Source organism: Jaminaea rosea, assembly GCF_003144245.1.
Source record: "Jaminaea rosea strain MCA 5214 unplaced genomic scaffold BDZ90scaffold_13, whole genome shotgun sequence".
NCBI classification, from domain to species: Eukaryota; Fungi; Basidiomycota; class Exobasidiomycetes; order Microstromatales; genus Jaminaea; species Jaminaea rosea.
The window spans coordinates 250,679-272,611 of record NW_020289987.1 but is presented as its reverse complement, the minus strand read 5'-3'; the positions used below and the strand labels follow the sequence as shown (position 1 = coordinate 272,611).

Sequence of the window (21,933 nt, the reverse complement as noted above, 5' to 3'; positions counted from 1 at the left end):
ATGTCAGCCATGGCTCATCTCCTCATTGACGCTGAGACGAGCGACGTTGCTCTCCTCATGACAATCGGCATTCTTCAACTCTGCAGCCCGCTTCCGCCCGTCATCGTAAAGAAGACGAGGCACGGCGACTTGACCTTGCTCATCAATCTTTCCGTCCGATCTCTGTGCTACCTCTTCTCATCGAGCGACACCATCTCACTCGGCCGACTCGGTCTGTAGCAAGGACTGGTACGCTCCTAGCTAGCTGTCGATGATCACAAGATGGCACAAAAGTCGCCGTGCGGTAGCGGAAGACACCAAGATGGGAAGCAAAGGGCGGGGCACCATCGTTTGGTGGCTTGCGCCTTGGCGACCTGTTGCGCGTTGCGCACGCAAAGATCGTCACGATCGTGCATTTGATGATTGCTATGCTTTGCTGCAGAGGTGTGGGACCCTGAGTCGTCGGAGGCCGAGCCACGGACGTTCCTCGTCATTACCAATTCCAACGACGTCTTCGTCCCATAGCTGAGCGTAGGCGTCGCCGCCTTGGGAGTAGAGCAAAAGATTCCTGGTAGCTTGGGGCAATGTCGTGTGCAGCGTGCCGTGTTCGCTCTGAGCACGAGGCCTCCATCTCCTCCTTGCAGCGCAGCGGCGTGCTGCTCTATCGCTCGCGGCGGAGCGGAGCTTGTAGATGGCTGGGCATTTTGCCTGCTGCCGTGGGCCTATGACGCCTCGAGCGCCCTAAACTCGGTGACGACACCGACGCAGCGGGTTCCGCTGCCTGAGCTCACCTCACTTCGGGCTGTGCCGCCCACGCATCCCGGCCCAGTACCGCTCTCCTTCAGACCTTCCTCGAGACATCGGCAAATTGAAACTTCTGCTGCTAGTCGCCAAATGGTGAGCACCAGACGAGTTGACGTGTCGTCATGGAAGAGGAGCAGTCATTCTAGCGTGCATTGTCGAGCCACTGCTTATTGGACAAGCTGTCGAGCCGGAGCGAAGCTTGGGCCTTCTTGGCTTCACGACCTGAGACGCTGTTTCCCGACCGCCTACCTGCCTGCCTGCCTGCCCGTCTGCCAGTTCGCTCGAAGTGTACCGTGGTAGCATCGAAGCTGGAGGCATTTGGCCGCCCTTCGAATCGCATGTGTACCTGAACGGAGGGCAGCGTGACTCCACAACGCTTTACACTCGCACGCCCCACGCCTACTATGGAGCCTGGCCTGGCGAGCCAGAATGATTGGCATTTTACGTGGTGGGCGGCGGCGGCAATGAATGGACTGACTTTGATTCCGCGCTCGGTCGTCTGGTTCTCGTCCCTCGGTCCATCGGCGGCAGCCAAGAACCAAGTGGCTGAGCTTCATCTCGGCGGCTCTCTATTTCGTCGTCTTTTCGTTGGTAGCGATCGGTGGTGATGACTAGATCTCATTCCTGCCTTGCCATCCATCCACCCCCAATCTGAGACTCCATCTCCTCATCCTCGCCAGCAACAAAGACGACATCTTGCTTCGGGTCCCTCGACAGACCTGTTCATCGACAATTTCGTCTCTCTCGAGTGGCTGCATCTTGCTCACTGAGCCACGACGGTCTCGGTCCAAGAATTCCCCCCCGTCGTCCTCCCATCCCTCCATTGCTCGTCCGTCGTGCGAGCCGCCAGTCAGCGAGCGGGCCGTCACTTCCCCTCGTTTCGGACCAGGCAGACAAGACACGCGCCAGCCTCATCTTGCTTGCTTGCTTGCTTGCTTGCCTCTCACTCATCAGGCGCACATCACCCCTCGCAGCGCAGCACCAAGCTTGTCAAGGTAGCCTCACGTCGAGGATCGAGTCGAAAGAGGAGAGAGAGCAGCAGCAGGCATATCTCAAATCGACAGACACAAAGTGGCCGTCCTCCGACATCCATCCATTCGCCTCGCGACACATATTCTTCCTTCTTCATCATCATCCGCGACCTCTCTCGCTCCTCCATCGCCATTCCCGGGATAGTCAACCACGCTACTTCTCTCGCTTTGAGACAGCGTCTTGCCCATCGGGACCCGGCATCCGCATATCCTCTCCCCCCTATCCTTCCTATTCTTCGCCTTGATCATGCACTCCTGTCGCGAGGCCGAGGCTAGAGGTCGAGGCGCACCACCTCCCTCGCACTCGTGCTGTTCATTTCCAGAGTGCTCTTCATCCTCCTCGTCACGCGCAAGATATCCCTCGTCGATATCTCGGCGCAGCGCAGCAAAGACGTCGCACAGCATTCGACGTCCCCATCCGCTGTCGTCCAGACCTATGCCACACTCTCGTGTCGGATGCCTCAACGGCCAGGACGAAGACGAGAATGACAGCGATGACGGCGATGGCAACAACGCGACAACGATGCTGCATACATCCACACCTCGACGCACCCGCCGATCACCACGCTGGCACTGGCCGCCCATCATCTACACGGCCCTCTTCGCCCTTGTCGCCATGCTGACCCTACCAACAGCGATAGCAGCTGACCTTTCAAGCTTCGAGCGGCGCATCCTCAGCCCCCGCGAGCTCTCCAAGCGCGCTTTGCCTGCGAGCGCAGCCGATTTGCGCTCCTCACTTGCTCGCCGCCAATCCTCGCCGGCTGCGCGCATCAGCGAAGAGCACCGCTTCGAAGTCGGCATGTCTCAACCAAAGACTTGCGCGCCCCTCGATATCACCTGGGATCCTACAAAGGGCACTCCGCCCTTCACCCTCATGGTAACCGCCGAGTTGTGGTTCCAAATCGCCATCGTCTCCATTCCAGCCACGTATGCCGATCTGACGCTCCGTCGATGGCTCTATCAGGTCGACATGCCCAGCTTCAAGAACGGACCCACAACCAATCAGCCGGCCATCGTGGCTACAATCATCGACTCAACGGGCATGATGGCCAACACATCCACCTTCATGCAGGTGGACAATAGCGACGAGTCTTGCGATCGGGCTGTGGGCACACCAGAGTTCGAGTCATGGACCGACGGCGCGCCGGTGCAATGTGGCCCTTGGAGTTTTGGCTGGAATGTTTCGGGCAAGGGCTTCGTTGGGCCGTTGAACAATTACGTCTTGCCAGAGAGGCAGCCTCCTATCCTGTTGCCTTCGCCTTCGGAGAAGCAGCTCGTCAATTCGGCAGATGGATCAGGGGGATACACTTGGAATGTGACGGTTCCGTACGGTACACTGTTGCTGTACACGATGATGGACGAGGGCAATGGCAAATCAGGAGGCGTTGGCGGTAGGAATCAGGTGGCTCTCGATCAGGTGAGTAGACCATGGGCGCCGTACCATGTGACCACCTCTTCTCTCAAGCTGACACGACTTTCACTCTCCCGCTCGTTCGCAGTACGTCGGCACTGCCTGTGTTTTCAACGATCAAATTGCTCTGCCTACCCCTGTCGCCACAGCTAAGACAATGGCCATCACACCCGACTATACGACGCAGATCACCACCACATCCGACGGAAACGTCCTCACGGTTCCCTCAGTCGTGCACGGCAGCGGTCGTGGAAGCGACCTCGGTACGGGCGGCATAGCCGGGATCGCCGTAGGCGTTGCCGCCGCTGCCGCCCTCATAATCGCTCTTGTCTTCCTCGCCTTCTATCGTCGGAACAAGAAGAGGCAAGAGACCTTATGGGAAATCCCTGGCGGGGGAAGCAACTACCCCTCTGGAATGCCAGTGGACCGCAGGCTGGCATCGAAGGGCATGGCGGCTGCCGGTGCAGCGAGTGGAACTGGCGGGCGTGGTCAGTCTCTTCATGGGTCGTTCCGCAGCTTTGGAGGAAGCAGTGCCAGCGGCGGTCAAGGTGGGGCAGCAACGACGTTCGAGCCTGCAAATCTTTCTCCGGTCAGCAGCCCCCCGACTCCTTCGCAGATGCACGGTCACCACTACATGCCCTACTCGGACAATTCTCCACAATCGCGCTCTGGCTCCCCCTTTGAGGCCGGTCGAGCAGCTGGGATTCACGGCATGCCTTCCAGCGCAACGGCGTCGAGCAACGGGTCGTCGAACAACTCGTCGCAGCAGCACCAGCAACAGCAGCACTACCAACTCGCAAACGCTTATCGATCGGCGCTCAGCACCACCAACCCAACGGAGGTGGACGAGAGCCTCGAAGACGTTCCGCTCGCGGACAGGGTCTACTCTTCTGCAGCCGCCTCCTACGCTGCGGGTAGCGGGCAGGACAAGTTGGCAGCGGAGCGCTCACGCCCTGGGACGACTGTTCGAGGCGGCAGTACCCGACCGAGCAGGGATGGCAGTCACCATACGGCTGCTTCTACGCGCAGGAGAAGTGAGCGTAGTGGCAATGGCGGGACGGGCACATCGCGTCATCAGCAGATTGTGGTGCACTCCGACGCCGGCTTGCTGCTGGACGATTCGTTGAGTGACGATGAAAACGACGGGGGAGCGGGCAGGGAAGGGGAGATGGTTGAGTTGCCTCCGGAGTATAACTCCATTCCTGCCAGGCAGCATCGCGAGCGCGGGGAGGGGGGAACTCGCAGCGGAGGGTCCTCCTCACGAGGGGCGAGAAGTCTGCCTGGCACTGGCACGCAGGGCTCACAGCGTCTGCCGCCTGGGGGAGGCGACGGGCAGGACATTAGCTCTGCCCTTCTCTACCAGCAGCAGCCTGAGAGGAGCAGATTGGATGAGCTCGCCGGAGGGGATGAGGATGACGAGGCTTTCTGGAGGAGATAGTCGCCCTCAAGTATCGTACATATATACACCTTACTCTACACACATCCGTACACATACGCACGCATGTACCCATCCGTATCGAGTCTCGTTTCTACCTGCCTCCTGTATTTCTTTTTCTCTCTCTCTCTTCGATATTGACCATGAGTCGTCGCAACCTTATTTGATTCGCAGTCGACGAGCGTTGTATGAGGAGCAGCAAAGTGAGATCGAGAGGGTCTGTATAGCTTTTCGTGTAAATATGTACATGGTAGGCCTTAGCGGTGCAGGTAGGGAGAGCCAGAGGATGGGCAAGCTATGTCGGATACGTCGTGCATGGTCGGGAAGCGCGCGACGCCTTGCTCCTCGAGGGTATCAAAGCTGTGAATTCCGTCTGCTCGACTATGGCTCTATGATCGCTCTTGCTGCCTCGTACCTCTGTCGAAATGTCCGTGCTTCATCTGGTAACACTACCACCATACAGCTTTGCAATGACGCGGACTACTTACTCGAGGGAGGCGTCGCGTAGAGGACACCGGCCGCGCCTTTCTGATCCGCCGCCGTACGCTTTGGCCGCTTTTGAGGCAACGATCCCCTCCTTGACGCACGACGTCTTCTCGACGTGCGGTATCACCAATCTTCTAGGTAGGGCCGCCGGAGGGAGCAGGGCTCTCGCTGCGCTCCGCCTCAAGTGTCGGGACCGCGGGATCGTTGCTATCGTCTCTACATCGCTCATGGTCATTGAGCTCAGGGAGAGCATGCTTCCGCGCTGTAGCTCGCGATTATGCCCATGTTTCGCTTCAGCGGGAGCAGCAAACGGGCAACCTCTACTGCTGCCTATCGTCCGGCGGGGGAAGCTCTGCCGTTGTTTGATGCTTGAGCACCTGCTGGCGTCGACGATGGGGAGACGTGCAACTTGTTGAGGAAGCGATGAAGGCGTGACTAGGGATGCGAGTGGGGAACGAGGCCGCGTCAGTAACGAGGGACGAAATCAGCTGAAATGACGAACAGTAGCATAAGCAGGCGATGACGATGATGAGTTGAACATGAACAAGAACAATGGCGTCACAAGTAGACCGGATGGAGATGTTGAGAGCGTTGTAGCGCACCTCTTATCCGATCGAGCACCTTCCTCGTAAGCTTCTCGCTCCTGTGCTAGAAGCTCGACGAGCAGATGTGTGCCGGTGACTCGGCGATGCTAGGCAGAGTTGCTGGTGCGAGGGAAGACCTCCGCCAATGGGATGGCTGGACCGCTGCGGCGAAGCTGACTTTAACAACAAGCTTGGCGCTACTTCTTCCATCGCTGCCAGCCGCCGCCCTATCGCTGTGCGTACTCTCAGCTGTGAGGTTTGGAGAGGGACACGCGCACCCGACACAGACAAAGGTATCTTGCCGGTCGTGGTAGAGGTCTCCCGCATCGCTCTGATCGCTGTGGATGCTCTTGTCATCGTCGTCCAAGTCATGGTGGTCCTCGGCGGTCATGTCTCCCGCCTCGCTGACATCGCTCCGATCACTGCACGATATACTCACCGAGTCACTGTTGGTGCCTGCCGATTCTCCTGCGACGCTCTGGTCTGTCCCTGCCCCACTACTGCCCGCTGGAGAAGGAGTGCGACCGCCGGGAGATGGGCTTCTGCCACCGTCATGCCTTACAGGAGGCCGAAGCCAGTCAGGACCGTGAGCCCCACCATGTTGAGGATGTGGCTGCGACTGCGGCTGTTGCTGCTGGGAAAGTCGATGTGCCAGCTCACGCCCCTGCCTTTCTTCCCTCTGCCGGGCTTTGAGAGCTTGCTCGGCTTCGAACTCCTCAAGTTTGCTTTTGCTCAGGTAGACGCTGATGCCGGCCAATTGTTGGGTTGCTGGAGAGGGAGTTGGCGAGGGGGATGAAGATGGGGCAGGCCGAGCAGCTGGAGGGGTAGGCTCGGCCGCTTGGCCAAGCTTGATGCGCGGGCGGACGCTACTGGTTGGTGGAGATGGAGCAGCAGGAATGGCACTGCTTGATGGCTGGCCTGCTGATGGTGCTGGCTGACTCAAAGGCGCCTCCAATGGCCTGACATAAAGGTAAAGCTCATTCGGCACCGTCCCATCGAGCAGCCTGCCCTTGGCAGCCACTGGCAAGCGGTAAAAGCCCACTTTGACCCTCTCGGCCACAGTCAGCGCCCTTCGAGCCATCTCCTCACCTTGCGCCCTCACGATGACCAAGTCCAGGCCCATCCCCCGATCGGCAACATCTGAGCCTGACTTCAGCAGGCCGAGGCAATGCTCTACCGCATGCGCCGGCTCGCTGAGCGGCGTGAGGAAGATCTCATTTGGCTCCAGCGGAATTGCCACAGGAGCAGCCTGCGCATCAGGCGAATTTGACGACGAATTACCAGACTGCGTCCCTGGAGGGGCCAAGAAGATGTTCTCTGTCGGTCCCTTGTGTCGTTCATCGTACTCCGCATCTAAGCAGCTCGCAATAGCCAGCACTAGTGTCTGTTCGAGGCCACGCTTGTCGGTGATCTTTTCGCATCGGTCGATGTTGTAGTCAAAGATCTGAAGGAAGGCAGGGGAGCGTTTACTCTCCGGGCGATACATGGCGACTTTGATTGGTGGGTCAGGTTTGCGGACGATCTCGACGTCATAGCCAGGTGGGGAGGAGGGGAAGCCTTCCCGGGTAAGGAGGAAGGTCTCGCTGGGAGGGAGGACAACAGTCAGCCTATTCCGTCATGCTAGACCCTTTTGACCCTGCACGATACTGTGCACACACTCACTCTTGCCACTGCAGCGTCCACTGCGGCTTGAGGACGTTGCTCTTCCTTGCCAAATCAACGTCATGATCCGGATTGATTAGCTTTACGACCTTGCGTTTGTCCGAGGCCAAGAGTGCTCCGACTGACGCAAGCTCCGTGAGTGACAAGCCATCGAGGAGTGCTGTGCTGTACTGTGGTGACCTTATGGCCCGAGAGAGGGTATATGTTGGAGGGGGATTATGCGCGCCTGTTGTGGGTATCGAGGAGCAGAGGTCGATGATGGAGGGTGAGGATTGCCGGGGCAGGAAGTGGAGCGTGAAGAGAGCCGCATCGAGGGCCATAGTGGAGCGGCCAGCGATGGCAGAGCAGCCGAAAGATCAAGATGATGCTGTAGGTCTAGCGTAGACTTGGTCGCTCTCTGTCAACGTCCATATATGCAGTATGCAGTAGCTTGACAGGCTAGCTGATGTCGGACGCTCGCTCGACTTGTGAATCTCGGGCGTCCGTGCACCGCTTTGTGCCGGTCCACCCTCGCCTCCACGTGGTAACACTAGCCTCCAGCTCACGCCCGCCCGCCCGCCCGCCTTTCAGAGCGTCGTGCGCCGACGATCGACTACGCCGCTGCCTCCATCCGCTCGGACGCTCCCTTCTTCTTGATCAACACCAGAGCTCGAACGACACGGTCTCAGTCCACCGATTCAACGGCACGTCGCCCGACCACGCTCTACAAAGACTCGCTGCTACAGCTACAGCTCAGAGTCGGCAGTCAGCACGACTAGCAACGCCATCGATCTCGTAGTCGTCCCATCCCATCCCATCCCATCCCATCCCAGATCAGATCCGCATCGCAGCTCAGCTGTAACATCCCGCGGCGATTATGAATATCTTCCGCTTCTTTGGGGATCTGTCCCACCTCGTTTCCATCTTCATCCTCATCCATAAGATTCAGACATCACGGTCAGCGAGGGGCATTTCCTTCAAGACGCAAATCCTCTACTCCGTCGTCTTCATCAGTCGCTACCTCAATGTCTTTACTGAGGACTCACTCTATCGATTCATCATGAAGGTCTTCTTCATTGGGTCAAGTCTATACATTGTGTATCTGATGAAGGTCAAGTTCAGGTGAGCATTTCGAGAAGCAGAAGCAAGTGAGAGGCAGCGGGTGAGCTGAAGCTGAGCTAACCAACTCCATTGCCCTCACGCATTTCAAGGCCGACTCACGACCCAGCAATCGATACAATCCGTCTCGAGTACCTCTTGGGACCATGCTTCGTTCTCGCCCTTCTCTTCAATTATGGCTTCAATCCAGTCGAGATCCTCTGGTCGTTCTCCATCTTCCTCGAGTCCGTCGCCATCCTCCCTCAGCTCTTCATGCTGCAGCGAACAGGAGAGGCAGAGACCATTACCACACATTACCTCTTCGCCCTCGGAGCTTACAGGGCGCTGTACATCCCGAATTGGATTTACAGGTATCTGAGCGAGCACTTCGTCGACCCGATCTCTATCGTGGCAGGGCTGGTGCAGACGGGTCTGTATGCCGACTTCTTCTGGAGTGAGTACGACAAGCATGGGACCATTGCGACGAGTCGCAACGCCGCTGACGTTTTCCTCTTCCCTGCTCCACCCACCAGTCTACTTCAACAAGGTGATGAAGGGCGAGAAATTTACCCTGCCGGCGTAGAAGGCTCAGGGTTGGGCCCAGGAAAGCAGAATGTATCGCTTGACGCGGACAACAATGGAACAGGGCCTGAGCGTGGGCGGTGGAGGTGGTATGGCACACATAGTCACCACGAGGTACAGGAACAGGGATATCAGCGTATTGCGTTGCCGCTGGAGGAGGGGGGAAAACGAGACGATCGGCGGCTGCACTGGGGCAGTCAGGTATCGACAGCGAGCTTGAGGCAGAATGCGGTTTCGACCTCGAGTCGACTTTGCACGCTTGACAGCCTGTACAAGACGTCACGCCATATGCTGGCGTATTACCCCGATAATTGCAAGCTTATTCGCAGTATGCATCTTGAGAGGATTGAGCTGGTGGAGGAGCGGCTCGATTGGACTGACGAAGGCGGACTGAGCCACGCGATGCTGCGCTCAAAATGTTGGGATGTCGAGAAAGTGAGAAAGTGTTTCCCTCCCCTTGCCTCTTCACCGCCGGCCGCATATGATCGATTGTCAAAGCGGACCCTTCCTAGCATACATCGGCCTGACTGCTGCCCGTCCAGCGACGTTCGGGATCTCACCCCTTCCCAAGAAAGCCCTGGGCTGGTCTCAGCTAGCCCGGGCACCTGTCGCGTGCGCACTCCTTGACCTTCCGAGGTGGTAACGCTAGGGCCACCACCTCCTTCATCAGGCCGACCGAAAGCAACACAATGCTCTACTCTGGCGATTAGCCCCGAAGATCCATTGCTTGCGCGAGCTAGACACTGAGCTCGACTGGCCTGACCCTAGGCGCCCTCCGCAAGCTCGCGATCTCACGCGATTGCACCCCTTGGCTCGGACCCCTTGTCCCTGTCAAGTCCTCGTCCTCATCCTCGCGAAGGTCCTTGTTCGCGCTGCCAATTGTGACATCACTGGCCAAAGTGCGGCACCCTGTCGCCAGTCTCATCACCCAGACATTAGTAGACTAGCATATATACCGCTGATATGGCCCAGTACTCCGTCTTCGGGCCTCGCACCTTTGGTTCTCCCTCCGTCGACGACTTCCTCTCTCCTCAATCTGGTGAAGAAGGCAGTAACTTCGAAACAGACTACACCATGGACTCTTCTGCAGATTCTGCAGTGACACGAGGAGGGCGCACTGGCAGCATCATGCAGAAACCGACTGTTTCGCCTGCCAAGTCAAATGCGAATCAGCAAATCCTGGACGGCGCAGTCGAGGAGGAGCGGGTCAGGGATGCATCGCTGCTCATCCTGCCGCTCCTGCTGGCCAATCCACCCATGCTGCCAAGTCATTTGAAGAGCGCCGAGGTACGGCAGTGAGTACCGCCGCTTTGAAGAGCAGGTGCGAAGGACGGCACTCATTAAATGCCCTTCCTCTTGCCCACAGACGCCACCAAATGCTCTCCATCAGCCCAAATGACGTCGACGACTATCTAGTCACTTCATTTCCCTCAGCGCCCGAGGACCTCAAGTCTGAAGTGATCGCCGGCCTCGACCAGCTGAAGAACAGCGTCGAGCAGCTCGCCGGCATCCTCGCGACAGACACCGATGCTATGGAGCACATCGTACGAAAAGTGCGCTGGGCGAGCCCGGAACCTGGCAACATTCAAGCCAACATCTTCCTGGGCGATGATGCAGCCGACACAGACGCGCAAGATGGTGGAGGTGGTGGTGCTCTCTGCCTCATACTCAAGCATGAGGAGGACACCGGTGGTGGGCGACGCGCAAATCGAGAACCTTGGCGCTTCCACAACCTCTTGCCCTTCGGCGGTGCTCCTGGAGCTTGGTTTGATGATCTTGCTCGAGCTCAAAAGAGGCCAGCGCCAGCTCCTCCTGCTAAGCCCGCCGGGCTGTCCGTGCAGTGGAAGGATCGCTCCATCGACAGCAACGGGCGCTCGCGCAGCTTGACGTCGAACGCTACGACACGTACTGCCGGTTCCTACAACACGGCTGACGAAGGCGAGACAGACCAGGAGAATGTGGCTGGTGATGCTCCCGAGGACAAGTTCACCAGCGCCGACGACTTCTGGGGCGGGTGGGACGACGGCGAGGGAGGCGAGAAGGAGGAGTCGCGTGAAGTTATCAACAAAGGCGCTGGCGCTGAAGACGACGAAGACGATGAAGAAGCCTACTGGGCCTCATACGATGCCTCTGACCCTCATGCCGACAGGCTACGACGTGATGCCGAAGAGGCAGAGCGCCAGAAGATGGCAGACCTCGACAACGTCTCGCAGATGGGTTCAGTCAACTTCGATGGCCTGGAGCGCCGAATGGACCACAGCGACTTCTACGCTGTCGGTGCTGGATCTACTTTGGGAGCTGACGAGCCCATTCAGGAAGAAGCAGACGATGGTCAAGAGGAACAGTCCCACACCGGCGACGCTCAGATGGCTTCAGACTCGCCTCGCCGCTCAATAGATGAGGTACCTCCTCCGCTCGACTCCGGCTCGCTCCCTTCCGTGGCGTACGAGAGTGTCCAAAAGATGATCGACGCTGAGCAACAGCAGCAGCAAGATACGCAGGACAGCACGCAGGAGCGCAGCGGTGCTCTTTCGCCTCGCTCCGATGCTACGAGCATGGGTTTGACCGACGAGGGCGAGCAGATTACCGCGGACAACACGACCGTGGACATCGAGGAGCTCGACCGTGGGCGCGAAGCTGCCGGAAAGCCTGAGCCACAAGACGATGATCATCGCGACGAGATGCAGCAGCAGGATCAAGATGTCGAGCCAGCTGAGAAAGAAGTCACCGCTGAGGAGCAAGAGGAGCGCAAGGCTGAAGACGATGTTGGTGTCGCCGAACCAATGCGCACGCCTCAAATTGAGGCACCGCCCTCGCCAACTCGAGATCCAGCCGCAGCCACTCCCATGCCACACTCTCCACGCAAAGCCCGCAACAAGATGATCGGCATAGAGCATCTCGCTGTCGCACAGAGTCGGCAACGCAAGAAGAGCGGCACCAGCCACGGCGATGTCTACCCGCCCGCACCAATGAGCGTGTCAGCTCAGAGCGTCTTTGAGACTCCCTCTGATATGAGCTTGGCGGATCTCGAGGCCTTCTACCGTAATCGCGATCATCAGAGGATGGTAGAAGCTAAGGAAAGGCTCTCGAGGATGCATCGCGAGTCGAGGGAGTCGATGCGTGATAGTACGGGGCCACCACACAAGCACAGGAGCGAGAGGAGCAAGGCTGGTCGCGATGATGCCGACGACGACGACGACGAGGAAGAGCATGACAGCGACATCGTCAGCGAGGCAGAGTCGGCTCTCGAGGCAGTCATGTCTGAGTACGCAAGCGCGCCCAGCCGCCCTGGCACGACTCAAGCACACAGCGATCTTCACGAAGACGCAGACGAGCAGGAGCAAGAGCAGGAGGAGGGGCAGTCTGAGAAAGACGATGGTGACGATGCGGCCGACAAGCAGCGGGCGCGCAGCAGCAGCAATGTTGCTCAAACGTCCGCCGCTACTCAGTCCGCTGCCACGCGCAGCGATGCCGATCCTCTGGAGGCCCTTTCGCAAGCAGACCCCATGCTGGCCTTCAACGCCGAAGACTCCAATGTAGGAGAAGAGGAAGGCGAAGAAGACGAAGAGGCCAAGCGCAAGCGGAATCGTGGTCGCGTGCCTATGACGCGCGAGGTCAGCATGGGCACGCTTCGTCGCCTTGCTGAGGAGAATGAGCTCAAGAGCGAAGAGGCCAAGCGCGCAAGGGGTGATATGGAAGATGCCTCCTCGACTACGACTGGTCTGAGCAAGGCCGGCGGCTTCAAGAACTTCTTACAGCTTGCGCCTTCTACTGTTGCCACCGATTTGGACTCCGAGGAACCAATACTCGACGAGGATTACGCCGAACCCCACGCTCTTCCTGCTGCTATTGATGAGGAGGAAGAAGGTGCCCTGAGTGAGGAAGCGGACGAGCGACATGACCAAGAGCAGGAGAACGATATGAGCGAACAGGCGGCCGAGGCCGCTCAAGTGCCTGTGCCTGCATCCACACTTGGCGATGTCGACAACCAACGTCTCGCGGCACCCGGCCTCGACGACCGTCAGCCAGGCGATGACGACGAAGACCACGGGGGTGCCGAAAACGCTGCCAGCGCAGCCCTCTCCGCCTTCGCCGCCGACCCCAACGCCACGCCGCGCCCCCGCGACTCTGGTGGCTGGGGAAAAGAAGCCAATAAGCGTGATGAAAACGAGGGGATTGATGACCGAGAGCAAGAAGAGGAGGAAGGCGGAGGAAACCAAGACGAATACGACTTGGACGCCTTCATGTTCCCCGACCAGCACAAGAAGAATCGCCTTGACTCGCCCGGGCTCAGCGATAACGACCCGCTGGCTCGGGAGGCTTTCGGCATTATCACTGGTCGTGGTGGTGGCGGCGGCAGCGGCGCAAAGGGCAGACTGAGCCCCTCGAACTTCAGAGTTCCCAACAATCGTGCCTCCACTTCTGGTGGAGCCGCCCCCAGTGATAGCTTCTTGCCGGGAGCTGCGAGCGATGCTAGCGTGCGGCCACTACTGGGCAGCATCGCGGGTCGTGGCCGCTCAGACGAGTCGGGCAATACCGGCGTCACTGGGAACACGGGCATCTCTAGAGCCTTGCATGCCCGCGGTGTGCTAGATCCGAGGCGCATTGTTGAGGAGGGCAATGAGGATGAAGGCGAGGGGCAAGAAGAGGAGTCGCAAGGTCAAGAGGATGGCGCCAACGAGCAGCAGCCGCAAGAGCCTCAAGACGAAGAAGGAGAGCAGAGCTTCGACTCTCAAGCTACACCTCGCGCCCAGCACCAGCCTCCTCGCGTCAACCGCGGCGGCGCCACACGAAGTAGCAAGGCCGGCGAATCCGGCGCTCGCTCTCCTACCTCGAACATGGCCACACAAGGCAATAGCAGCGCCAACGCTACGACGAGCCGCCCCTCTCGCCCTGCGACGTCCCGCAACGCCTCAACAGACCGAGTGTTGGGCGCTGCCTCAACCTCCACCGATCTTGGCTTGGCAGAGATAGCCGACGACCGCCAGTCAGAGAAGTACAGCGTAGCGCCCGGTCCGCATTGGATTGGAGCAGCACCACCTCCTGGCTCCACGTCGCAGCACACGGCTAATCTCCGCCACCAGTATCTAAGGGCACAGAGACAGCAGGCATTGGAGAGCCAGAGGGAGAGGATGGGCCAAAAGCCCGGGCGCGCTGCCAGCGGTGATGACGACGAAGAGGCCCCATTGGCGAGAGGAGCACAACAGCGCCAGCCCTTCCCTCCTGCTGATCGCGGCCGAGGTGGGCCTCGCGGACGTGGTGGGCGCGGTCGCGGCGTCAGAGGCCCGCCACTTACGCGTCGCACACCGTCCACGGGCGCTGTCAAACGTGTCAAGGAGATCAATGGTATCCCCGCTTCGGCAGCTGTTGCTGTCGGCCCGACAGACGAGGACGAGGCCGAGGACGAGCAGCAGAGAGAGGAAGAGGAGGAAGAAGAAGAAGAAGAAGACAACGCTGCGAGGGCACTTTACGATCAGGTGAAGGACTTGGCACGCGATGGGGATGGCATCGATGATGATGAGGAGGAAGATGAAAATCGCGATGGCGAGGACCAGGACGATATGGACGAGGATGGAGACGTAGGTGGGCAAGACGAGCTGGCTGATCAGGATCGTGGTCAAGATCAGCAAGAGGACCAGGGCGACGAACAAGGAGGTGAGAGCGACGAGGGCGAGGAGAATGAAGACAGCCTCGATGCCGAGCAGCGCGACATCAACGGCGACGCCGGCCCACCCTCCCCTGCCCTGCGCCACAAAAGCAGCGCCCACTCCTTCTCCCGCCATTCTGACCCTCAGGGTCGACCACCTCTGCCCTCACCGGCAGCTCTCGCCCCTCCCTCGCCCGGCACTCCTTCAACCTCCCTCGACCCTTCACGTGCTCCCTTCACTCGACCCAACCTCAACCAACGCCAGCAGCCCGATCGCCTTCACGCCTCTCAAGCAGCACAACGTCGTCGGCGTGCTCTCAAGGCCTTGCAGCGTCGCAATGGCCACGTTCAGGCTCTGCTACGCTCGGTCGTTGCCGTAATCAATGATCAGGGGGCGGAGGATGACCTTGAGGCAGGCGGTAGCGCAGGTGTCCTGCCCATGCTGGGAGAGAGTGATTTCTTGCGCCTGGCGAGGGAGGCCTTTAGGGAGTGTGAGAGAATGAAAGATGAGCGGATCGCGAATGGCGCAGGTGGGAGAGGAGGAGAGGTGGGGTTGAGTGGAAGGGATGTTATGGGAGGAAAGGCGAAGGGCGTCGTAATGGGAGGCCAGGCCGCGATGGACGATGATGGCCAGGATGATGAGGAGTATGAGGTGGAGATGCCTTTGGCGATGGGAGAGGAGGAAGACAATGGTGACGAGTACGATGATCAGGAGGAAGGCGAAGGAGAGGGAGACGAAGCTGCTGGTGGCGCTATGCCTCAGGAGGGCATCATGGCTATATAGACACGAGACCCCGGATTTCAGACTCGACTTCTTCGATACTTGTCACAGTGAATGCGATTCCGCTCGAGCGCTCCTCGCCGCTAAGCGCCCGCCTTGCTCGCCCCCTCTCTAAGCAGCTTCGTCCAGTCAAAGGTCTCCCAGCCCTGCCTGAAAGCTGCGGCCACCCTCCTTTTCTCTTCCTCTGCCAACCTCCTGGGCTTTCTCCACATCTGGGGCTCCAAGTCCAACAGATTGCCCACAACTTCCGCTCCAAACCACTTCTCGAACTTCCCTCCCCCTCTCCCTTTGTCTCCCAGCTCATCCATAGCGTAGCCCCCATCCCCCTCATCGGCCCCGCCCTGTCCTGCCGCCTCCAGAACATCCCCCGCATCCGGGCCTTGGATGACGTGTCCGTACCCCTTTTCACCTTTATGATCGAAAAGCACTGCAAAGTAGGGTAGCTGAGAGACCATACTCCTCCTGAATGGCCGTGCGGTATCGAAGGTGATGAGCTTGCTACTCGCCGCATCCCACTCTGATCCACTCTGCATCAATTCTGTGCGAAAGCTCCCGGGAAGCTCAGAAGCAACCAAGTCCCTCGACAGCGGCACAGCTTCAATGTACGTGTGGCGTTGCGCCTTCAAGCTCGTCACCGTCTCCCAGAATACGTAAGTTTCCCCACGCTGAGCAGCGAGTTGCAGGAGGCACTTCGCAAAGTTTTTCACCTCTTCCCACGTGTCGTCGTCCGCCTCCAGGCTGCTGAGGTGGTGTTGAACAGGCACGATCAGCGCATGACCTTGGACGAGACCTTGATACTCAGGAAGAGCCAGGTAGGCTCGCGTTCCCTGTGCAACCACCGTGGAATGCGTAAGAGGTGGGAGATCACCATCCTCCCCTCTGAAGCAGAGGCGACAGGACTCCATCGCTTTGCGCGTCTTTGCGTAGTCATCGACCGCGAATTGGCGCTTCAACGCGTCGCTCTTCATTCGCCTCCTGGCTAGACGCTCAGCATTCTCGTCCAAATAGTCCTCCCCACCCTTATAAGCCCCATCGCCTGCAATTTGAGCCGCAAATTCTGCATCGAAGTCCTTCTGATCTCCTCGACCTGCTTTGAACTTTTCTTGCCTGACGAGCTCTGAGAGGGTGAGGGTATCGTCGTCCCCTTCACGGCGGATGACGTCGCCAGTCAAAGGGTCATGAGTCTCGATGTTGTTGGTAACGCGCTTTCGGCGGTTACCTGGCTGGTGTGGTGCAGGCGCCGATTCGCCTGCCTTGGACGTGCCGACGTCATAGAGACGCCCGCGGGCGTCAAGAGTAGGAAGGACAGCGATTTCCGTTTCGTTGCCTGAGCGGTCGCGCTGCGCAGTCGAGTTCGGAGAGTAGCTGTCTCCCGCTGCGGTATTTTGAGCCCTCTGCTTTTCGCGCTCGAGCTTCTCGCGCAAGCTGGCCGCGTTGGGCTTTCCGCTCATCTCGGCCTTGAGGACCCTGGCTTCCAGCTTGTTGAGAGCGGCCGAGTCCATCGGTGGAGTAGCGGCGGCAGCGACATTGCTTCCTTCTAGGACCTCACTGCTGCCAGCTGCGAGGGGCACTTTGGGCGGGGCGAGAACGCTTGGGATGGGTGTCGAGGGTTGAGAAGAGCGTGGAGTATTACTTAACGACCTAGTCGCAGCTGCTGCGGCGGCGGAGGTGCTGGGGATGCCAGTTGGCCTCGAAGTGCTGATCGGCGGAGCTGGTGTGCTGCTGGATGGTGTCGAGGGTCCTGCTGACTCTCCTGGCTTTCTGAAGGACGAGGTCCGCGAAGCTGGCTGAGACGACATGGGAGTCCCGGCGGTCGACAGAGGATTATTGGCCGGTCGCTTGGCAGCAGCGCTCCCTGCCGGTCCCTTCTGCCTGCCATCAAGCCATGCCCTTTCTCTCTTGGCCTCTTCGAATCCTCCCATGTCGCCATATCGCTCCAATGCCACCTCCTCGACCGAGCGCCCCTCCTGCTCGGCGAGCTCAAACGTCTTGCGCAGCTTCATCATCCTCCACTGATACCCCGGTGCGCCATACTTTGTATCCTTTTTCGGCTCCTCACTGTACTCGTCCAGCCCTTTCCCCTGGACGAGTTGCGTGTTTAGCTCGCGAGAACTGATGTGCAACTTTTCAGGGTCGGGCTTCTCGACGGGCGCGGGTTTGACACGCTGTGAGCCGAGAGAGGAGAAGAAGTCAAAGTCTCCCGAGCCGTAGGGGGCAGAGGGAGAGGGACCATCGTCTCGAGTGGCTGTAGAGGGATCCGGATCGTCGCTGGAAGGCTGGAGAAGCATCCAATCGTCCCTCTGGAGCTGCGTGGCCGTGGGTGCATTCTTGGGGAGAGGAGCGGGGTCGTTGCTGTACGAGGGGGCCGGGTGTGACTGGAGATCCAGAGAAGTTGAGGTCGGGATCATTTCAGAGGCGTTATGGGCTGCGGTGTCCATTCGTGTGGAAGCCCCTGCAAGGGTGGCTGCGTGGACATCATCATCATCTATAATGCGTGAGGGCCTCTGCTCCTGACTATTGTCATCGTCTCTCCTGTGCCTCTTGCGATTTCGAGAGTGGTATTCATCGCGGTTCCTGTCGCGATGATGTCGATTGCGGCGACTACTGCTGCTGCTGCTACGATGCGAGTCTGTATGGTCATGTTTGCGGGATGGTCCTGCTCTTGTTTCTTCGTCTTGATCATCCTCATGATGACGATTTGGGCGATGCCTTCGCTCAGGGGACCTTGATCGAGACCGCCGTCGGTGTGTGTGGCCATGACTGTCGCGGTCCGAGTGATCTGTCCGCCTCTCATCTCGATGACGATGACTATGGGAGCCCATGACGGTGTAGAGCGAGTGCGGGAGTCAAGAAGGCGAGGACAATAAAATGCAGGCAGGCAGGCGGAAGGTGGAGTCGAGTCGAGTCGAGTTGCGGCGTCAATGTCAAGTCGACATGAGCTCAGTCCGCCCTCCACGGCCTTGGTTGCCGATTTGACCACCAGCCACCAGTCAATCAAGATGAACCGCATCCACCCAACAGCAGCGCCAGCCAACCATGGCTCGCGTACTCTCCTTCTTCGACCTGAGCAGCAGCAAGAGGCACAATCGTCAAACAATGCAGGCGTACTAAGACTGCGAGGCGCGACGAGTGACCCGACGAGGCAGAGGAGGGTGCTATGGACGCAGGATACCGTCGATAATGAGCATATGGGAAAGAAGAGCAGTAAAAGTAAGTTGTGCAGTCATGACAACTGCACCATCACTTCTTCGCTGACCACCTGCTCATCGCCCACTCTCATTGCGCGCCAGTCTGCTGCATCTATCACAAGCCAAAACCATTCGACGAGTCGTCCGATGAGAGCTCCTCGTCTGGCTCCTCGTCTTCTGGCTCAGACTCCGAGGCTGATTCAGGAGTGGAATCAGCATCCTCATCTCCCTCTGACGGGCCAACGATGTCGCAAGCAATGAAAGACAAGCGGGTCAAGAAGGGCAAGGAGCGCAGCAGACGAGGGCATGACCATGATCATGCGTCAGGCGAGGCGTGCAATCATGAGCATGGGCAGAGTAGTGCGTCAGCCAAGAAGAAAGCCAAGGGAAGGAGTCGATTCAAGTCGAGCGGTAATGGGACGATGGTCATGACCGAGACAGAGAAGCAAGAGGAGCAGCCAGAAGGAGGCCAAGACGACGGAGGTCATGCCTCGTCGGGCTCGGAGAAAGACGATGAAGCAGGGGAAAGGAGGAAGCGCAACGCCTACGAGCGTGGGTTGTCGTAGCTGGGAGGCTTGAGCATGAACAATCAATATCCATCATACCCACTGAGTCAGTGCGAGCTTTTATTGCCTCTGCCTGCCAAGGACCTTGCGTCCCCTCTCCTCACTCTGCTGGTCGACAGTCGATTTCCCTTTCCGTCGTCTCGTCCTCGACTTTCACCCATTAGCCCAACACGTCTAAAATTTCATTCCTTTCCTCTTTACCACCACATCACATCCGCCGCTCCACGCTCATCATTGGGCGACACCACGATGTCGTCTAGCGACAGTGAGGCCCACGCCTCCATGTCCAAGGTAGAGAGAAAACGTGCAAAGGAGGAAAAGCGGCAGCGGAAGGAGGAGAGGCGGGCGAGGAAGGCAGACAAGGAGGCAAAGAAGCAGGCAAAAGAAGCAAAGAGGACCAGTTCCAGCATCGATGACGAGGAGCGCAGCAGAAAAGAGCGCAAAGGCGCGAAGAAGGCTGCTAAGGAGGCAAAGAAGAGCGCGGATGCTACAGTCCCTGCCAACCCTTCAGCGCCTGCTCCGGCTCCCCGAAGAGCAACTTCGCCCGTAACCTCACCGAAGCAAGCACAGGGCGTGCAGCTGCCTCCGGCTACGAACCTCCCGTATGCCTACGCCAACGAGTTCGCATCTAGCAGCTCCGCCCAAGCGGCGAGCAACCCATTTGCACCTACGGCGACTCGAGCTTCGTCACGTCGAGCTCCCTCCCCATTCTACCCTCAACGCCCTCCAGCACCTTCACCCTTCTTTCCTCGACGTCTGCCAACTCCAGGGACAGGCCAAACCACATCATCGACGCCAGCCCTCGATCCGCGGGATTTCCCCCCTGGCCTCGACCTCTCCTCTATCAAGACCGACCCAAATGAAGACGAAGGCCAAACAGGCCCCTCTACTCGTACCACTCGCTCGAGCACTCCCCGACGCATCACCACCGCCGCCTTGGATGCCGCTATCAGTAGCGCAGGAAATGGCGCCTCTCGCGGCAGTAGGGTACCGCGGGCACGCACCGGCGTCCACAATGCCGCCGTGCACACCGCCTCTACCGGCGAAAGTCTGCAAAAGTCCAAATCTGCTACTCTCGATGACGCTCGCGGCCTCACAGAAGCACAGATCCTCTCCGAAAAGCTCTATCAACCTCATCAGTTCAAATGGCTTGAGGAAGCAGGCATGCTGACCACGCTGAAGAAGGGCATTTTCACAACCGCCGAGCGAGAAGCCATGCGCACCGCGTTCGAGGCCTTTTGGACCCGTAATGGGATGACCTTCGAGCAAGGCCAGGAGACCCTTACCTCACGCTCAGGCAGGGGAGAGGCAGATTTGTATGCCCAGATGACCTCGAACGTGACGGCCGCCGTCCCTGGCCGGTCTCAAAGGGCTGTGAGGAGGTACTTGAGGGAGTGGTTCCACCCTGATGCGCGCAAGGGGAGCTGGACGGATCTGGACGTCTGGAAGCTGGTCAAGGCGCATGATGAGGTGGGGTCTAACTGGACGGTGGTGAGCCAAAGGGTCGGGAGGATCCCACGTGACTGTAGGACCAGGGTGCGCGATCACTGGGATGATGATGTGAAGAGGGTCAAGGAGATGCAGGCGAGGGGAGGGCCAGCAGCGCAGGACAATGGCGAGGGAAGCAGCAGTGCGGCTTCACCCTCGACCTCCCCTCCCGCCAACGTGAGCGCCAAAAAGAGGACCGGCCCCGAGAAGCCCTCATCCTGGACGAGCGAAGAAATACGGGAGCTCCTCAAAGCAGTCCCTGAAGTCTGCGCACAACTCAACATCGACCTGCAGGCAGGCGGTACTCCCTCATGGAAGGTCATCTCTACCCGCATCAAGACCAAAGCAGCATCCAGCTGTCAACGCAAGTGGGACGAGATTCGCATCGCTCGCATGAAGGGCAAGACCGACGAGGAGATTATCGCAAATAAGAGGACTGGCCGCTCTTCATCGTATTTGAGCGCAAGGGACAATAGAGCACTGGTCCGCAGATTGGAAACCCAAGCGGGCGTGCACGGGTGGGAAGACGAGAAGAGTGTGGATTGGGGCAAGGTGAGGGACGATGAAGACGATATAGATGGGGCTGAGGAGGAGGGCAGCCTGCTCTTTGGCAAGAACGAGCTAAGTAAGGCGTGGAAGCGACTCAAGGATCGATCTCTCCCTGGAGCTGCGGCAAAAAGGGGACAGAGTGCGGGCGCAACGAAGAAAATGAGCTTCGAGGAGCAGCTGGAGATTTTGAAGCCTATCGTAGAGAAGGAGCATGAGACTTGGCGAGCGACGCAGCAGACCGAAGGGGAGACTCCCCGCAAGAAGAAGAGGGGAGTGGACGATGCGAGGAGTCCATCGGGCAGCCCGAGCAAAAGGCCCAAACGGGCGATTGGGACAGGCGCCGTTGATTTGGGGGATGAGATTGGGTCTGATGAGGATATGTAGGGGAGAGGATCGGGTCGCAGCGGCGAAGCAGGAAACGACGACAATTTGAGAATACCCATCTACTTTTACACGGTCCACGAGCGACAGTGATTGGAGCCCCTCGCCGCCGAGCCGCGAGAGCGAGCGTGTTCCTTGCCAAAAGTGGCGGATCGTTGACTCTCTTTGACGAGACATGGCGTTTCTTGCTACCTGCTCCGGTTCCCCTTCGCTATCGCCCCGCCACAACTTACTTTCACCGTAGACGCGTAGGGCGTGAACGCGGGCGCGGGCGTGGGCGAG

At 58.9% G+C, this 21,933-nt stretch overlaps 7 protein-coding genes across 7 annotated transcripts; 5 read left to right on the top strand and 2 right to left on the bottom strand.

The window, feature by feature from the left end:
• Positions 1-2,250: 2,250 nt before the first annotated feature.
• Positions 2,251-4,663, top strand: BDZ90DRAFT_228157 (hypothetical protein; the record flags this gene model as incomplete). Its single annotated transcript, XM_025504793.1, has 2 exons — positions 2,251-3,231; positions 3,314-4,663. The coding sequence occupies 2 exons, from the start codon at positions 2,251-2,253 to the stop codon at positions 4,661-4,663; spliced, it is 2,331 nt and encodes a 776-aa protein (XP_025360400.1).
• Positions 4,664-5,458: 795 nt separating this feature from the next.
• Positions 5,459-7,816, bottom strand: BDZ90DRAFT_233797 (hypothetical protein). The gene is made up of 3 exons (XM_025506768.1): positions 7,393-7,816; positions 6,170-7,313; positions 5,459-5,581 (listed from the first exon to the last, which is right to left on the bottom strand). The coding sequence occupies exons 1-3, from the start codon at positions 7,710-7,712 to the stop codon at positions 5,477-5,479; spliced, it is 1,569 nt and encodes a 522-aa protein (XP_025360399.1). The 5' UTR covers positions 7,713-7,816; the 3' UTR covers positions 5,459-5,476.
• Positions 7,817-8,069: 253 nt separating this feature from the next.
• On the top strand, positions 8,070-9,267 carry BDZ90DRAFT_233794 (putative ERD2-ER lumen protein-retaining receptor). The gene is made up of 3 exons (XM_025506767.1): positions 8,070-8,493; positions 8,583-8,923; positions 9,003-9,267. The coding sequence occupies exons 1-3, from the start codon at positions 8,249-8,251 to the stop codon at positions 9,050-9,052; spliced, it is 636 nt and encodes a 211-aa protein (XP_025360398.1). The 5' UTR covers positions 8,070-8,248; the 3' UTR covers positions 9,053-9,267.
• A 247-nt stretch (positions 9,268-9,514) lies between these two features.
• BDZ90DRAFT_233793 (hypothetical protein) lies at positions 9,515-15,759 on the top strand. Its single transcript, XM_025506766.1, has 2 exons — positions 9,515-10,346; positions 10,418-15,759. Exons 1-2 carry the CDS (start codon positions 10,015-10,017, stop codon positions 15,480-15,482), a joined length of 5,397 nt encoding a protein of 1,798 aa, XP_025360397.1. The 5' UTR covers positions 9,515-10,014; the 3' UTR covers positions 15,483-15,759.
• BDZ90DRAFT_233792 (hypothetical protein) lies at positions 15,180-18,369 on the bottom strand. Its single transcript, XM_025506765.1, has one exon. The coding sequence runs from the start codon at positions 18,299-18,301 to the stop codon at positions 15,563-15,565; it is 2,739 nt and encodes a 912-aa protein (XP_025360396.1). The 5' UTR covers positions 18,302-18,369; the 3' UTR covers positions 15,180-15,562.
• Positions 18,370-18,449: 80 nt separating this feature from the next.
• BDZ90DRAFT_281177 (hypothetical protein) lies at positions 18,450-19,276 on the top strand. The gene is made up of 2 exons (XM_025509340.1): positions 18,450-18,689; positions 18,770-19,276. Exons 1-2 carry the CDS (start codon positions 18,479-18,481, stop codon positions 19,231-19,233), a joined length of 675 nt encoding a protein of 224 aa, XP_025360395.1. The 5' UTR covers positions 18,450-18,478; the 3' UTR covers positions 19,234-19,276.
• Positions 19,277-19,369: 93 nt separating this feature from the next.
• On the top strand, positions 19,370-21,729 carry BDZ90DRAFT_233790 (hypothetical protein). Its single transcript, XM_025506764.1, has one exon. It carries the CDS (start codon positions 19,483-19,485, stop codon positions 21,652-21,654), a length of 2,172 nt encoding a protein of 723 aa, XP_025360394.1. The 5' UTR covers positions 19,370-19,482; the 3' UTR covers positions 21,655-21,729.
• The last annotated feature ends 204 nt before the right edge of the window (positions 21,730-21,933 follow it).